Source organism: Phoca vitulina, unplaced genomic scaffold (genome assembly GCF_004348235.1).
Source record: "Phoca vitulina isolate PV1807 unplaced genomic scaffold, GSC_HSeal_1.0 scaffold81, whole genome shotgun sequence".
NCBI lineage: Eukaryota > Metazoa > Chordata > Mammalia > Carnivora > Phocidae > Phoca > Phoca vitulina.
Window position 1 is genome coordinate 3335732 of NW_022589784.1, and position 17350 is coordinate 3353081.

Here is a 17350-nt window from a genome sequence, read left to right on the forward strand (position 1 = left end):
GAGCGGGGCCGCGCGCACAGTGCCCGGCGGAGAGCGGGGCCGCGCGCTTGCTTCAGAGCCGGCCTGAGAGCTCCGGGAGGGCGGGAGGCTCCCGGCCCGCTGCGCACCACTCCCCCGCCGGGCTTGGAAGAAGCACCCTCCACCCCCGCCCCCCCCCGCGGGTGCTGGCTGGGTGGAACTCCGCGGCCCGGCAGCGGACCCCATTCTAGGTTTAGGCACCCTTTGCTTTGTCTTTTAAATAATCATCAAAAACGGCCCCCCAAACAAAACACTATGAAGTGGGCGGGTCTGGAAGGAAAGGCAAACGCATGCTTCCGAGCGGCCGGTGTGCGGCGGGGCGGGGAGGAGGCCGGGCCCCGCCCGGTGTGGGTGCCCGGTGGAGTTGAGGCTCCAGCTCCCGGACACCGTGGAGGGGAGGGGATGGCTTGAGGAAGTGCTTCTTGGACGTGGGCCTCATCTCTCCGTCCTGGCAACCGAGAAGCAGCGGCAAAAAACCCAGGAGCATTACAAAAAGGAGAAAGGCGTGGGGGCAGCCAAGGCGGAGGCTCCGGGCGGAGGGGGGCTGTCCAGCGGGGGCGGTGCGAGGCGGCGCCGCGCGGGGTCTGCGGGGGCCCCTCGGGCCCTCCCGCCTGCTCCCCCAGTGGCGGCGGCGACGGCGAAGTCACTTGTGCTCTGAATGTGCAGGCCCCGGGCGACGGGGGCTCAGAGGTATTCCTGTAGAAAGTGCAGCAGCGTGACTTCATAGTGCTCGCCGGACTCCGGGCAGCGGATACTGTGTCTCTCGTTGGGGTAGATCTGGGTGGACAGAGAAGGCAGGGCTGGTGACACAGAGGGACCCTGCCCCAGGCGGTCGCCAGCCCGGCATCCTGTACCCGGCCCCCCGCCCCAGCTCAGGGCGGCTCCTGGGCGGTGGTGGAAAGAGCAGACACCCTGGACTGATGGACCTGAGTTCCAAATCCTCTCTGCCCCCGACTGGCTTGCTGTGCCCTCTGGGCAAGTGGCAACCTCCCTGACCGCAGCCACCCGCCTCCAAAACCGGAGGAAGAATCTGGACCTCTCCGGGTCTTTTCGAGGGCTGGCCAAGCTCGTCTCTCAAACACAGAGCACGTGCACATTCAGAATGGCACATTTGAGAGACTGCCTCTCTGCCCCCAAGCTAGGAGCTGTCCCTCAAACCTGGGGAGGTGCAACGAACCCACCTCAGTGGAGGGGGCGGTGCATCAAATCTTTGGGACCTTTGGTACTGTTCACTGGAGCCACTTGCTTTCGACCAAAAGGCCACGTTAGGACTGCACATGCCATGGCTCCCACGACAGGCCTCCCACCCCAGGCTCTGTCGTGTGTTTTCTGGGTTCTCTTCCACCACCGAGGGGGGCATTATCCCCAGAGAGGAGCAGTGACTTGTCGGTGCCAAGGGCCAGTCCTTGAGACCTGGCTGAGCTGACATCCAGGCCCTTGGGTGACAGTGACAGCTTAGGTCTTGCCTCTGACCATGAAACGAGGACTCTGGCACCCTAGCAGGTCTCAGATAGACCCTGGGGGCTTGAAACCTGCTGCACACTCTCCCAAAGTACCTAACTCTAGTCTCAAGCTGGGTGGAGCTGGCTGGTACCAGGGCCAGGGGGCCCATTCCTCACCTCTCCCTGCCAGCAAGATGGGTTTGTGAACTAAACCATTCCTTCCTCTCCAGGCCCACAGCCACTGCCTCAGTTCACTACTCTGGAATACATCCAAGTGCCCAGAGGTCTCTCCTCCTTCTCCCTTGCCTTCTTTAATCCATCCCTGGATGAAGCACAAGTCTAATCATACAGTCCCCAGCGCAGAGCCCTGCAAGGACTTGCCAGTCTGGCATCAAGACCCTGTCTCCTGCTGCAGGACCTCACTTCTCCCCACTTTGGGCACCAGCACTGCCAGGGACAGACCTTTCACACCACCCTGGGTCTGGCTGCCTGGTTACTTCTTCCTCCTTTTGGCTGTGAGGGCAGGGAGCAAGTCTGTGTAGTTCCCTGCTGTGCTCTCAGCCCTCAGGCCAGGGCCTGGTCTACAGTGTGATGTGTGAACAAGGAGGACCGGGGACCACCAGCTTCCCAGTCCATCTGCTCCAGGGTGCCTGAAACAAAAGGCGGGGTCCACCCCACCTTCCTCACACGCAGCCCTGCTCCCACCCCCAACAGAGTATCTCATCTCACCCACAACTTCTCATGGGGAGGCAGGGGCCCAGGACTCCAGGCCCACCCTGTGTGCTAAACGCTCTCCCAAGAGAAGCCATTTGGCCCTTGAAACCTCACTGGCAGGCAGGAGTTATCCTGCCCATGTCACAGACGAGGAGAGGAGGAAAGGCCCGAGGTTAATGGACCTACAGCCTATGGCCACCCGCGGAGCAGGATTTCATGCTCATCAGGGCTGTGTGAGGTTCCATGCCACCCTGCCTCACCCTGATCTGCAGTTGCCCCTGGCCTGTTTGCGAGGAGCATGTCCTCCCTCCTGCCCTGTCTGGAAAGGCATGCTCAGCCACAGGTCCCTGAGGCCTGTCCCTCCTCCCCTGCGACCCTCAGTTTCTCCATCTGTCCAATGGCAACATGGCACTCCCCTGAGGACAGAGCGTGTGGAGGCTTCTGGGAGGCAGAAACACAGGGGTTGGCAGCACGTGATAAAACCTGCCTCTCTCGCTTGGCCGGCCCCTTTCCTGCTAGGACGACTGACTATGGCTCACGTCCCACTGGCTCCCGTGGGCCCCTGTCTAGAGGGTGTCCCAAAGGAGGCAGGCCCACACACCTCACCCTTTGAAGGAAATCCAGGCGAGGCCCCGCCCCCACCGCTGAAGCCCTGCCCTTCGCCACCAACGCCCCACCCCTCACCTCCAACCCCTACCCTCTGGGAAGCCTGACTCTTCACCAAGGCCCCACTTCTCACTGACAAGACCCACCCCCTTATGGCGGAAGCCACACGCCTTGCCCAACACCCCACCCCTCGCCCGAGCTGGTGGCACCCTGCCCATCGCCCCGCCTTTGCCCCCAACTCCTCTCCCGCTTACTCCATCCACCCTGGTCTCCAGTCCCAGGAGAGGCCCCCGACACTTTCCCGTGCCTGGTGTCCAACCCCCCAGTCTCCCACACCTCTACTCTCCAGCATCCTTCAATGTCACCTCCTCCAGGGAACTCTTCTCTGATCCCAGTCACCCAGAGATGCTTTCAGCGCCCTGTACCTTCCTTCCAGGCAAATTCCTTGGTTTAAGGTAAAATGGCGTGGGCGCGATAATTTCCGTAACCCTGACCTGCCTCCACCAGGCTGAGCTGCAGGGGTGTGCTGGCCTGTCCCCTCAGGGTGCCCGCTGTCGAGGGCACCACCAGTGATCAGTCCATGATTGCTGACTGGATGTGGGGCCATGGGGGGCTCGGGGAGGGGTGGAGGCAGCTGGTGGGGGGAGCCCTGCCTTGGGGGCCAGCGCAGCGGCAAGTGACTCTGCCCTGCCCACCCCGCGGGCTCCTGGGGAGGCGCCACCCACCTGGAGCTGGTAAGGTTTTCCGGCTCGGATCAGCTGGGAGACGAGGAAGTTTGTGTGGAAAAAGTGCACATTCTCATCCAGGAAGCCATGCAGGATGAGCAGGCGGTTGGGCCTGGAAGACAAGGTTGGGTGAGGGTCTGAGGAGGGACCCTCTGCTCCCGCCCAGCACCAGCTCCGCAGCCCGCGGTGGCAGAACCGAAAGCCTGAAAGCTGGGGGTGCGACAAGCAGGTCTGGGGACTCCCTCACTTACAGGCAAGGAGGGGAGTGGCGGGTGGGCGCGCTGTGCGTGGTATACCCTGAGCCACAGGGAAGCTTCTAGAGCAGAGCTGCCCCATGGCACTGTGGGATGAAGGAATGTTCTAGCCCTGCCCCACCCAATGCAGTCACCACAATCATCACCACATGTGGCTACTGAGCACTTAAAATGTGGGAAGAGTGGCCGAGGAACTGTAGTTTTTAAAAATTAGATTTTTTTTTTTTTAAGAGAGAGTGCAACGCAGGCAAGGATGGGGAGGGCAGAGGGAGAGGGAGAGAGCCTTGAGCAGGCTCTATGCCCAGTGTCGAGCCCCACGCAGGGCTCGATCTCACGACCCTGAGGATCACGACCTGAGCCGAAATCAAGAGTCGGACACTTAACCGACTGAGCCACCCAGGCACCCCTATAAGTTTGATTTTTAAAAATAATTTATTGAAGTGAAATTCGCATAACCTAAAAACCCCTCATTTCAAACTGAACGATTCAGGGGCATTTGGTGGATTCACAATGTTGTGGACCACTGCGTCTGTCTGGTTCCAGCAGAGCCCCCCGACATTAGCAGTCTCCCCTGGCCCCCTGACAACCACCACACAGTCTGTCTGTCTCGACGGAGATATTCTGTCAGCGGCGGTGAACCAACGTGAACTGAAATTCAGGGGCCACATAGGGCTGCCGGCTCCCGGACTGGACGGCACAGCCCAGAGCACTGGGTTTCGAGCTTGGCTGTCCCCAGGGAGCCTGGGCCACACTCCAGACCACGGAGAGCAGCCTCACCAGGAGAGGGGCCCAGGCGGGGTCGGCCTGCATCGAGAGCCTAGCACGAAAGGCGTGGGCCCAGGGAAGTCGTTCACCAGAGGGAGCCACACCAGAGGGCGGCAACACCATTTCCCCCCCAGAGAAAGAGGCAGATACCGAAGCATGACATGGTATGCCTAAGCTGGTCCCACGGCCCCGGATGTTACAACCATGTGGACCTGTGTCCCGAACCACCGCATGTCAAATCCCACAAAACTGAGGCTGATCGGATTCAAGACCAACCGATGGCCCCACAGCTGGACACGTGCTTGGGGAGTGAGGGAAGCCTGCGTGTGCCAAGCAGTGTGACTCTAGAGCCTTCTTTCCATCATTCTGAGGGCAGGGCCAAGGCCTCCTCCCTCACAGGGCAGCCTGGTGTTGGCCTGCTTCTGTGAGGAGCAGCGAGAAGGGAAGGCCTCAGGGGGTGTGAGGCGGCCGCAGAGAGGGAGGTGCGGAGCCCACAGGAGTACAACGCCGATGCGGGGGGCGCCGCAGACGCCCAGCCTCGCCGACAGCCGGCCCCGGGGGGAGGGGGGCATCCCGGACAGAAACAGCGGGGCCAGGGAGGGGTGGCGGGAGAGAAATGGGGGCCGCGGCGACCCGGAAGGCTGGGGCGGGTGGGGGCCTTACTCATTGGGCAGCTTCTCCACGTGCAGAGCTACAGAGCCCGCCTCGTAGCCAAGCTGGTTGTTCTCTGGGACATCCATGTAGCGCTCGGTGTACCCTGTGTCATACGCCATCCAGACGGTGACCGGGGCGCCCGCGATGGCCACCTGAGGGCCACAGTGGACAGAGCGGGGTCAGGGAGACAGAGACGGGGAGAGAGAGAGAGAAGCAGAGGGAGAGGAGAGGAGAGAGAGACACACACACACACGGGTCAGGTCTCAGGAGCCCTCGCTTGCCTGCCGGCTGCCCTGGGGCCTCCCCCGAAGGATGTGAGGAGCGGGCATGCACACGGGGGGGCTGGCAGGGGAGGGGCCCTCAGACCGTGTGTCCCCCGTGGATCGTGCGTTGTCGAGGGAGGGCGGGTGAGCTGAACGAGGGCGTTCAGGCCGGGATCGGCCCCTCCCTGGTCCCACTGCCTTCCTGCCTCCTCCTCCTCATCGCCGCCCCGCGGTGCCCTGACAGTGCCGCCGGCCTGGGGGCCCCTCCCCCGACGCTCTTCACACCATGCCCCACCTCTGCCCATCCGAGGCCGGGGTCCCGGGCTCAGCCTCCCACAGAGAGCTGCTGGCGGGGTTTTGTGCAGCCGGATGCCATCCTGGGGTCAGCAGTGGCGGGCAATGAGGAGGGGGGCTCGGCCCCACGGGGCTGCTGCGGGGAGAAACAGCCACGTGGCAAGGCCCCTGCCGAGATGCCTCTCCGGGGGGGCGGGCTCCGAGGGGCACAGGCGGGTGCCCGCAACCAGGAGGGGGACGGGGCGGGACCCACCTTGAACACTTGGGGCTTATGGATCAGCCCCATGAGCGAGAGGAAGCCTCCGTACGACCACCCGTGGATGGCAACTCGGCTCAGGTCGATGAAGCCGTACTTCTCGGCCACAAACTGCAAGCCCTCCACCTGGTCCTCGATCTCCACCTGGCCCTGAGGGACGAGGCCGGGCACCTCTCAGAGGGCTCCTTCCGTGTGTGCGCCCTGCTGTCCCACCTCTGTCCCTCGTGGACCAGAAGCAGCTCTCGGGAAGCTCCCCCTCTCTCCAGACCCTGTTCCAACCTGCTCTCGGGGGGCGGTGGTCAGTCGGGCCGGGCACCAACCCCACCCTGCCACCTCCTGGCTGACCCGGAGAAAGTCACATCTCCCCTTCTGGGCCTCAGTTTCCTCATCCCTAAAATAGGACGTCCACTTGAACGGGGCCACTTTACAGTGGGCGAGGTGGTGAGTGTCCTGCACTCAGAGGCCTGGCACAGGCTGAGGCTCGATGAACAGCGGGTGTTATTACCGTCTTCATCCTCATCGCCACCACCGCCATCCTCCCCACCATCACCACCATCATTCCCACCATCACCACCATCATCTCCATCTTCATCACCACCACCACTATTCCCACCATGAGCACCATCAGCTCCATCCTCATCACCTCCGCCACCGTCACCGTCTCCATCCGCACCACCATCCTCACCACCATCTTCTCCATCCTCACCACCACAACCATCACCACCATTAGCACCACTTCTATAGCCACCAGTCCCTGTCTGTTCCAGCCCTTGGGACTTCCTGCTGACGGGGCCCATACTGAAATGTTTGGCTCATCTGGGCCTCAGGCACCAGGTGGGATGTGTAGACACCTGTCTCCCCATGGGGTGTGGCTCAGAGCACAGCATCAGAGTGGACATTCTCCTTGGTTCCGAAAGGCTGCCCTACTTTTATGCCTGGCATCCTGGCCGGGACTGGCCCTGAGGAGGTGTTCCAGAGCTGCCCCCGATCCCCAGGGCTGCCCTCACCACACAGGAAAGACCCAGAGAAACTGTGGAGTGATGTTACCATTTGGTTTTTCAGGGCCCCTTCGAACCGAAGCCCTCGCTGACACGAGCCCCTGCCATCGATCACGACCACGGCGTAGCCCAGGGACGCCAGTGTGTTGAGCCGCAAATACTTGATTCCTTTGAAGGAGTTATTCACCAGCTGCACCTGTGACGGGAGAGCAAGGAGGGGACGTGGAGCTTTAGGACAAGTGGCAAGGAATCCAGTGTGAGACACCAGGCAGGAGGGGCTGGATGGGCCAGGGGCCAGAGGGATGGGGCCGGGGGTCTTACAGCCTCATCAAAGCTCCTGCACTTTACTGTGGAGGCTGCAGATGGCTCTGGAAGGGTTCTAGCCACGGGGGAGTAGAGGGTCAGGCAGGGGCCCACTCTGCACCAGGCTTGTGCTTAGGACGGGCTCCCTCCTCAGCCGGGACCTCTGCCGCGGCCCTACCCTGGAATCACTCCCTGATTTTTTCAGCCACATTCTGCCCCCTTTCTACCTGCAGTTTTCTCTAAAAACAGACAAAAACTGGTGGTGTCCTCGGAGTAACTTGACTTAACCCAGTTCCTCACTTTGGCGCTACTGATGTTTGGAGCTTTGTCAGTCTCTGCCATGGGAGGGCCATGTCAGGTACTGCAGGGCGTTGACTGTCCCAGGCCCCCACCATAGCTGTGATGACTACAAATGTCCCTGGACATCACCAAGTGTTCCCTGGGGGACAGAATAACCCCAGGTGAGAAACTGCCATCTTAGATGGACCCCAATGCCCATCTGCCTGCCTGGACCTGTCTTGTCCCCTTCTCAGAGAACTGGGCCCAGGGCCCAGGGCCACCTCTATCCCCAAGTAGGTGACCAGGGGTGACAGTGGGTCACTGCTGGGCAGGTGGGCCAGACAGACACCTGGAGGCTGGGGGGGTTTCCCAGAGGGACAAGGGAGCATCAGCAGGTGAAAGGGGCAGGGAGTTGTATGAGAGGGTGGGGTGTACAGAGACCCAGAGGCAGGGGAGCAAGGGCCCCCAAGAACCCTGTGTGGTCAGTGGGGCTGTGGCCCCCTTGCAGGAACCCTCCTTCTGGCCTAGCTGGCACCCAAGTCCTGGTGTGAAGGAAGGGGGTGTAGGGAGCAGGGCTGACACGCACCTGGGGGCCTCCATACACAAAGAGGACAGTGGGGTGCTTCTTCCCTGGCTGCACAGCGTGGGGCTTGTAGATCATGCCGTAGAGCCGCACGTCTGACCGCGTGTGGAAATGGAAGATTTCCGGGGGCACGTAATCCGGGGGGCAGCCTGCAGAGACAGAGCGGCTGTGGCTTTTCGGGCCGGAGGGCGCCAGGGAAGCACATCTGGCTGAATGAAGCCCAGGAGCCACTCACTGCCTGGCCCTCGGCTGTGGAGGGAGGACGGGCGGCACCCTGTCTTCTGTGCTTCCTGATGGTTTGAATCAGGATCCAAGGGCCACAAAGGACCCTTGGTCCCATGAGTGTGCGTGCGGCAGGCTGCGGTCCCCCACAGCCCCCCCGACACTTGCTGATGTGATCTCCTATGGGGGTGGCCACGCCTCTGCTATCGTCTGCCTCTGATTTTCACCTTTGCCAAGCACCACTGGTTTTCCAATCATGACAGTGAGGCAAACATCTTTCTTTATGATTACCTTGAAAATTTATTTAGATAAATAGAGGAAGTCAATTTAAAAAGGAAATAAGTCAATTGTCACATAAGTTCTGTAAAGGGTCAGACGGTGGGTACTTCTGTCTCTGCGTCTTAACTCCACGGCTTGGCTGTCTCGGCCCCAGTGTGGCCGTGGACAGTCCCTAAGTGACCGGGAGTGGCCGGGCTTGGTGCATAGGCCGTGTTTGCCCACTTCTCATGGAGGTGGGCTACAAACATGGCAAGACTGGGAATTTCCGGACGTGGTGCCTCAGTCCACCTGCCGGCAAGCCCAGGGCTGGGCACCAGGACCCAGGACTTCCCACTGCTGTCCCCCTTGCTGTGCTGGGTGTCTTGGTAGGACCCACCCTTCCCTTGGTTTCATCTGTAACACGGGCCCAGGGTTCCTGCTCTATCAGGTCCTGCAGTGATGTGGGGAGAGTCACAGACTGAGTGAGCTACTGGCTGGAGACTTCTACTGGGTCCCAGAGGGTGACGATGTAACAAGATGCTTTCCAGCCCACAGACACCCCACAAACGCCAGGCATTCTTATTTCCTAGAATGTTCTGGAAATCTAGCAAGTGGCAAATCTGGGGTCAGGGAAGGGCGTCCTTTTTAGTCTGTGATTGCCGTGGGCTAGGCGCTGTCCAGAGTGTTCGGTTTTCATCCTACAGACTGCCTGCCGTGAGACCCGTTTCATAGAGAAGGACACATTTGAGGGAGACTGACTGACTTGCCTATGGTTCTGCAGCCAGCAATGAATCTGGGGCCACCTGAGCAGAGTTCCGGCCACCCTTCAGGCTCTTGGGCAAACTGGAAAGTTGCCTCTGTTCCCCGAGGCTACGCTCCTGCCTGACGCCCCAGCTCCTTCCACAAACAAAGGTATCGGGATGTGTGCCCTGCACAGATGCCCCTGGAGACAGCCACCCAAGGATGAGAACGCCCCACGTGGCGACGCCCCATGTCTGGCAGCTGGTCACTCTGTGCCGTGCTGTCCCTAACCACAGAGCAGAAGTTAGAGACAGGCCCAGGGGGCAGGGCCCACAGGACAGGTGGGGCCGCTGGTAATGCCCAGTGATGAGCTCTTGGGGCCCCCGGGCCACTTGCTGCTTTGAAGCTGCCAGAACAGCCCCCTCTCGCCAGTGTTATTTAACAGGGCCGCATCTCATTCTACAGACAGGCAAGCCGAGGCTGCCGGGGATGGCGGGGGAGACTTGGTCAGGTCTCCAGGGATGTGGGGCTACTCACTGGCCGCCTCCATCATGCTGGCCCAGAAGTGGGGCTGCTTGTGCAGAGGGTCATCGTCGGGGCCGCTCAGCTTATAGACGTGCACGCAGGGCGGGGTGCTCACGCTGCTGTAGTGGCTGATGAACATGTCGAAGTTCTGTAGGCAGGACGGGGCGCTGAGCACTGCATGACGCGTGTCCTTCCCGACCTCCCAGTCCGCTTTGGCTCCCTCTGCCCCCGTCACAACCCACTTACTGTCTCTGCCCTGTGTGCTCGCTTGTTTAAACTTTAAAACTCTTCCACTCCCATGAGGTGGGTGCTATTACCATCACCCCCATTTCACAGATAAGCAAACTGAGGCCAAGAGGAATCTGTCCCCTGGCCAGGGACCCCCCCACCCCCGCCACTTCCCTGGTGGTAACTGACCGACCCAGGGTCATACCCAGATCCTTCTGATGCCAGAGCTTGCTCACGTTGCTGGTTCTACAGCCCGCGGACTGCTACCAAATGCTTGCCCTGGACTGGAAGTAGCCCTGGGCACGTTCACTGCCTGACATTCTAGATCATTCTGACAGGCTAAGGCTGGGTGCCTTAATGGTGCCAGGCACATCTAGGGAGTGCCCACCTGGCTCATGGAGCAGCTGTGGGAGAAGCCGGGTGTGGTAAGGCGCACGATCTCGCCCGCCGACTCATAGCTGACCACGTAGAGGTGGTGCTCCAGGGGCGTGTCCTTTGTACCTTGAAAGTACACCAGCTTCGTCTCCTCGTTGACCCAGATCTGTGGGGGCACAGGGGCTCCTCGTGAAGCAGCCCCAGGCCGGGCCTTGGACTTCCCGCGCCTCTGCTCCCACGGTGGCTGAGGGAGGGGGCTGATGTGTAGCGGAGAGACCCAGGCCCTTCTCCCTGCCCCCACAGGGAGGGCCCAGAGTTCTGTGCCCGGGACGTCTGTTCTCTCCCTAGTTGGCTTTAGCCCACCGGCTGGAAAAGAGCTAGCTGGGCAAGAAGCACCTCGCAGACCTGGTGCGGCAGGAGGGGACAGCAATCTGAGCTCACCGCATGTCCTCTGGTAGGACTTGAAATCGGAACGCCAACCCCAGACAGCCCCTTCTGGGCATGCCCAGAGCTGCGAGTGCAGAGCAGAGGGCACAGTGCCCAGGACAGAGGCTGAGGGAGGGGCTGGCCTGTGCCCAAGGGCCCATCAGCCCCCAGCCTGGTCCCCAAGGGGTCAGCCCACCCCTCTGACCCAGGTGCTCAAGGCTAAGAAGCGGCACCTGCTTCCTGGGTGAAGCCCCATCAGACCCCAGTGTGATGTTTAGCGATGAGGCCTCGGGAAGAACAGGAAGGAACCCTGCTCTGGGGACTGGAAGAGCCACTCACTGCCTTTCTGGGGCCGACCTGGGAACACGGAGGTAAAACACTTAAAGAAGGAGTGTTCTCTGATGCAGCATTATGCTCCAGGGAACTGTTCCTGAGGGCTTCGCTCGAGTGGTGACTTTAAGTGGAAGGACAAACACGCTGTGTTCTTAATATTAAAAAAAGGCGGACTTGAATGTCCAAAAAGACAAACTGGTTTCAAAATTATGGCACACTTCTCTGCAGCCACATAAAACCATATTTTCTAAAAAAAAACCCAACCCCTTCAAATCCCCTAAAACAATGTCCTATGGAGGGGCGCCCGGCTGGCTCAGTTGGAGGAGCATGCAACTCCTGATCTTGGGGTCATGGGTTTGAGCTCCATGCTGGGTGCAGAGATGACTTAAATAAATCTTTGAAGAACAAAACAAAAACCCCCAATGTCCTGTGGAGATGTGTGCATACAAAAATGCTCTGCCGGGATTTTCGCTGCGGTCGGCCACCTCCGAGGGGATGAGGCTTCGGGAGCCTGGGTGGGGTGAGGAGTGAGGGGATCCCTAACGTAGGGTTACTTAGAACAGTTCAGTTTGTACAACAAACACTGATGTATCCCTTGCTGCCGTCCTTTTAAAATAAATGCAGGTTTTCTAGAAACAGAGAATGTCGCTGGGAAACCCCCACCACACGCAGTCACTTGCCAGTTTTGTCACCAGGACCACGTGAGAAGGTGCACACACCGAAGGAGGCGCTCCCGGGGCACCTGGACCCCCCAAGGCCCCTAAATAGTGCAGGCGGCTCAGAGCTGCGCCCTGCCAGCACGCACGGCCTCCGGAGGGGACGTGAGAAGCCAGTCCTTCCCTTTGTAACCTTTAACATGCTGCTGTGTTGTCAACGAGACTTCAGTTAAGAGTAAAAATAAAAAGGGGCGCCTGGGTGGCTCAGTCGTTAAGCGTCTGCCTTCGGCTCAGGTCATGATCCCAGGGTCCTGGGATCGAGCCCCGCATCAGGCTCCCTGCTCTGCGGGAAGCCTGCTTCTCGCTCTCCCACTCCCCCTGCTTGTGTTCCCTCTCTCGCTGTGTCTCTCTCTGTCAAATAAATAAATAAAATCTTAAAAAAAAAAAAAAAAAAGTAAAAATAAAATAAAATGCTGCTGTGGCTTTTTTTTTTTTTTAAACATCTGGGTAAAAACCCAGGCGTGCAAGTGCCGCAAGGCCCACAGCGATGGAGAAAGGGGAGAACTCGGGCTGGCAGGTACGCCAGACGCTATGCTGGGGGCTTTGGGTTACTTTAAAGCAGGGTCCTCATCGGGGCGGTCCTGCCCGGCAACCCCCCCCCCCCCCCCGCCGGGGACATCTGTGGTTGTCACACCTGGGATGGATGGGCCGGGGAGGCTGCTGATGTCCCATAGTGCCCAGGACGCTCTGATGTGGGCAGTGCTGAGGGGGAGAGACTCTGCCATAAAGATGAGCAGATCAGAGCTCCCTGAGGGTCCCATCTTACAGATGGCGAACGGGAGTGTAAGCACCCAGCACTGAGGGGCAGGGCTAGGCTGGGAGCCCAGGGGTGCCTCTTAGCAAGAATCAACCACAGTAAATGAGGAAGCAACCTTTAACCTTTTGGTACCCGACCCTCCGACTTGCCTCACAAATAGGTGGTGAAATGTGACATCTTACACCTTGCTTCTGTTCCAACAATCTACAAGGACGTCTTTCCAGGTCAGTGACCGGGCATTCCGTCAGGTGTGGTCATGCTATCACCAACGCCCGTATCTGTGCCACCTGGACGCACCGGTATCACTCCTCTCGGGCTCACTCAAGTGTGCACTGACCACTACTTCCCACTGCGTGAGCAGCTCTATAATGCACGCATGCGTGCTAACATCTCTAATGTCTGTCTTTTGTCCAGGAGGCATTTATGCTGGAGTGAGGTAGGGATCCAGGAAGTCTGACTAAGAGCTCTCTCCATAAAATTTGGAATTTTGTACAACTGGACCCTGGTGAAGAAGCTTTGGTCAGAGGCAAGTCTTGCCACGTTTTTATGATGGTGCATCTGGGTGAGTGGAAGGTACTTGTCTCTGCAGCTGCATCTTTGTCCCCAAACCTCCCAGGGATAGACATTGGGGCAGGCCCCGGTTGGAAGCTGCAGGACAATCCCACCGTAGGCAAAGTGTCCCGTAAACTGCTCTCCCAGGGAGAGGTGGTTTCATAAGCGGGAGAAGGCTAACAGAATGCAACAGGTGCACAGAGCAGCGCCCACGACCCGGACTGGGCTTGTCTCCAGCTGGCCAGAACCAGAGCCCTGTGGCCCTGGGCATGCTGGAGCAGTGGATGGAGCTGAGTGGAGCAGAGCAGGAGGCAAGTGCAGCCAGGAGGGAAGAGAGGAGCCACAGGCACATGGGGTCTGCAGGGAAGCTGGAGCGAGCGTACGCACGTGTCTGGGCACGTGTGTGCATACAGGCGTGCGTGCAGGGGGGGTGGGGAGGGTTGCAAAGAGATTCTGGTACCTTGGAGCCGTGCCTTGCCAAAACCTCCCATTCACCGCTAGTCAGCGCGATCTCCTCCTTGATGGGGCATTTAAATTCATCTGGAAGTAAGGAAAGGAAGAGGTGAAGGGGGCCCCAGGCAGCCGTGAAGGGGACTCAAAGGCCCTGAGGCCAAATTCCACCTGAGCGAACTTGTCACAGAGCCCCGTGCAAGCAGGGCCAGGTGGGAGACGAGAGTGAGCTGGTTGAGCCTCCGACGCGGGATGGAGCGGGGACCCCCCCACTGGCCACGGGGGCTGTGTACAGGTTCCAGCATCTCCCAGGGAGAACCGGACAGCTGCGTTTGTATGGGAAGCCCTGATCTTAGAACCCTGCAGAGGCCAAACCATCAACTTCCGGGCTCTCGACCTGTGACCTCTTAGCACATGTTCGGATTCTGGAGAACCAGATCTGGGTTAAAACGCTTTGGCTGAGCAAAAGCTCGGCTGAGTTTTTATGACAGATTTTTTGGATTTTGGGGGGCAGATCTCACTTTTGAATTTCTGCTAGGTGAATAACTACGGGATGCCTGCTGGTGTGTGTTACAAATTTATTGAGACAGTTTACAAGTGATGGCTGTTTTGTTCTAGGCACAGCTGAATCTGGGATCCTCCTGTGTCCCTCACTCACGTGGAGGCTGGACACGGCCGATCGGTCGCTCGTTCAGATCTTTTTTTTTTTTAACATGGAATGCTTCGCGAATTTGCATGTCGGCACAGAGGCCCCGCTACTCTTCTCTGTATCGTTCCAGTTCTAGTGTGTGTGCTGCTGAGGACAACACTCATTCAAATCTTTATGGTGCCGTTCTTGGTCGCGCCTACAGAAGTGCTGGGTGGGGGGCACAACCGCACGTGGCCACCGTTAAGAGCCCTGCTTCTGCTCCATTCTCCCGCCCCTCCAGGAGGACCCGGTGTGCCCAGCGGCCGGCCGGCCACGCACTCCCCCCTTGCAGCCTTCCGGTGCAAGCCCGCACCTCTCACGGGAGGGGCTGCCAACCACACCCGCTCGGCCCTCTCTTGAGGGACCCTCCACTGCGAAGGACACCTCGCGTGGCCCGGACACACTGCCCCTGCCAGTGCCGTCCCCGCTTCTGCTGGTCCTCCAGGCTCCTGACCCTCCTCCCTCTCCCCCAGGCCCGCTGATGGCGCCTTTAAAGAACTCATGCCTTTTGGTCCAAAGTGACCAAGGTCTCGCCTTCTCGGCCGTCCAATTGTTGCCTACCAGGCCTGAGCCACGTGACGGGAAGTGCAAGCTGGAGGGCAGGTGGGCCCACACAGCGTGGATGGGAAACCTGGTGCACCCACCACAGAGGCTGGAGGGCCCCCAGGGCACCTGCCGTGAGCTCCACCCAGCGACCACCAGAGCCTGGAATGAGGATGTGCCAAGTGAGGTCTCCTGAAGTGAGATTAGGTGGTGGTGGCTAAGTCAGACAGACAGACAAACGGGAAAGCACAACACCAAGACAGCCACAGAAAACCCACCTCAGAGATGGCCTAGCCAGCCCGTGCTGACTGCGTTACACCCCAGGTGACAGTGGTGACAACACCCCGAGACAGCAGTCACTCCTCTGTCCCCGTCTCACTTGACCCCCATCAGCTCGTGGCTTCGCCTGTTCCTGACCCCCGGCTTGGCTCCCCTGGACACCTTGCTCTCTCCGGTCTCCATGCCCCATGCGGCGCTGCCTCAGGCTTGTTTGTGGGCTGCCTCTGAACTGTGGGGCTCCCCTGGGGTGATCCGGCCCTGGGGGACACTGGGCGATGTCTGGGGACATCTGGGGCCGTCACGATCGTGGGTGCTCCTGGCACTCAGTGGGTGGGGGTCAGGGGCGCAATGCTCAGCCCCGCAGAGCCCGGGATGCCCCCACTGAGGACAAGCTGGCTCAGGGTCCGCAGAGCTGGGGGGGAGAGCCCGAGGGGCCCTGGGCTGGCTCTCAGCGCACACTGCTTCCCCGCCCAGACCGGCCTGTGGTGCTCCCTCCTGTCCTGAGGCTGCGAGGCCGGGGAGGCCATCTGTGAGGACACCCACATGCCCACTGCAGATGTGTTCTGCTCGCTGGCACTCCGGGCACGCAGACCACACAGCACAGCCACTCCTGGGCACTGCACCGTGAATACCTCCAAACCCCAAATGGACATTTCTCTCCTAAAACTGCCCCTCCCATAGTCTTTCTGTCTCACACTGACCCTCCAAAAACCCTCCATGCTCCTGTGCCTTTCCTCTCTCTCCGACCCTACATCTAATCCACCAGCACACCGTGGTGACTCAGAGATCAAAGTTCATCCAGAATCAAATCTACCTGCGTTAGCCCAGCCTGCTGCCATGACCCAACCCTGTCACCTCTCCTTGCCCTTCAGGTTGTACTCCACACAGCAACCCTAGGAATGGCTTTAAACTGATATAAGATCAATGGTAAAAGCCCAAGTCCTTCCTGAGGCTCCCAACGCCCCACACGACCTGCCTCATCCCCTCTCTGTCCACCCCTCCTCCATCTCTCCCCCTCACTCACTCTGCTCCAGCCACAAGGGCCTCCTCACTGCTCTTCCAACACACCAGGCAGCTACTGCCCCAGGACCTTTGCACAAGCTGTGCCCTCAACCTGGGATCTGTGGGGCTGCCTCTGCCACCTGTTCCAGGTCTCTGCTTCATAACACGTGATCCAGAGATGATCCCTGACCTCCCATGCTAGAAAGAAGGCCCCTCACTCTCTAGCCTCTTATCCTGCTGCATCTGCCACCACGAACATTACTCTCGATTGTTTTTGCATTACTGCCCATCTCTTCCACTAGAGAGTTCCATAAGAGCAGGGACTTTCCTTTCTGTTTTTATAATTATACCCCTGGCACCTGGAGCAGCGGTTGGCCACTTTTCCTATAAAGGGCCAGCTAGCCAATATTTTCCGCTTTGCAAGATACATGTCACACCACCGTCACACTACTCAACTCTGTCATGGTGGCACGAAATCAGCCACAGACACTCCATAAATGAATGAGCGTGACCATGTGCCAATAAAACTTTATTTATAAAAACAGGCGGTGGGCCAGATTTGATCCGTGGCTGTGGTGTGCCAACCGCTGGGGTGAGACAGGCCTGGAGCATAGTAAGTGCTACACAGACACCACCGACTGAACGAACAGCTGGCTCTAGTAACCCCTGCCAGGCCGTGAAGGGTGTTCGGGAAAGGCTGGCTTTTTCTCCATCCTGACCCTCCCTCATGGGACTGGTCACAGGGCGGGGCCAGTGAGTAAGCAGTGCACTGAACCACAGACGGCTGACTGGGTGAGCGGTGGTGTTAGTCAGGCTTTGCTCACCTTCCCCAGGGCTGAGAGGCTCGCTCCAGTCGTAGCCACTGGGCTTTAAGATGGCGGTGACTTTGTACAAGTGGCAGAAGCCAGTCTTGCACTCGTTGGCACGGATGAAGCAGAGCTCCTCCTCTCCCTCTGACTGGGGGAAGGGATAGAAGATATCATGAACCTGTCCGGGAAGAAGAGAGAGGAGGCATCAGAAGGCGGGGCTCTGACAGTTGGCTCGACTCATGTGGAGGACAAACCCAGCCCCCTGGGACTCCCGCCCTCCCTGGCCCTGCTC

The 17350-nt window shown here is 59.4% G+C and overlaps 1 protein-coding gene and 1 non-coding gene across 2 annotated transcripts in view; both read right to left on the minus strand.

Moving 5' to 3' along the window:
• Positions 1-6: 6 nt before the first annotated feature.
• The window catches only part of DPP9 (dipeptidyl peptidase 9), a 39615-nt gene continuing 22271 nt past the window's right edge, over positions 7-17350 (minus strand). The window contains exons 13-22 of the mRNA XM_032394436.1: positions 17074-17236; positions 13748-13827; positions 10517-10669; positions 9913-10048; positions 8158-8303; positions 7039-7185; positions 5989-6141; positions 5188-5330; positions 3506-3617; positions 7-795 (exon numbers count right to left, since the gene is read on the minus strand). Of these exons, the coding sequence (XP_032250327.1) occupies positions 703-795; positions 3506-3617; positions 5188-5330; positions 5989-6141; positions 7039-7185; positions 8158-8303; positions 9913-10048; positions 10517-10669; positions 13748-13827; positions 17074-17236 (1326 nt within the window). The 3' untranslated portion in view covers positions 7-702. The remainder of the gene's footprint in view (positions 796-3505; positions 3618-5187; positions 5331-5988; positions 6142-7038; positions 7186-8157; positions 8304-9912; positions 10049-10516; positions 10670-13747; positions 13828-17073; positions 17237-17350) is intronic.
• Positions 14445-14546, minus strand: LOC116625964. The gene has a single exon (XR_004298143.1). It is a non-coding gene; the product is annotated as a U6 spliceosomal RNA (small nuclear RNA).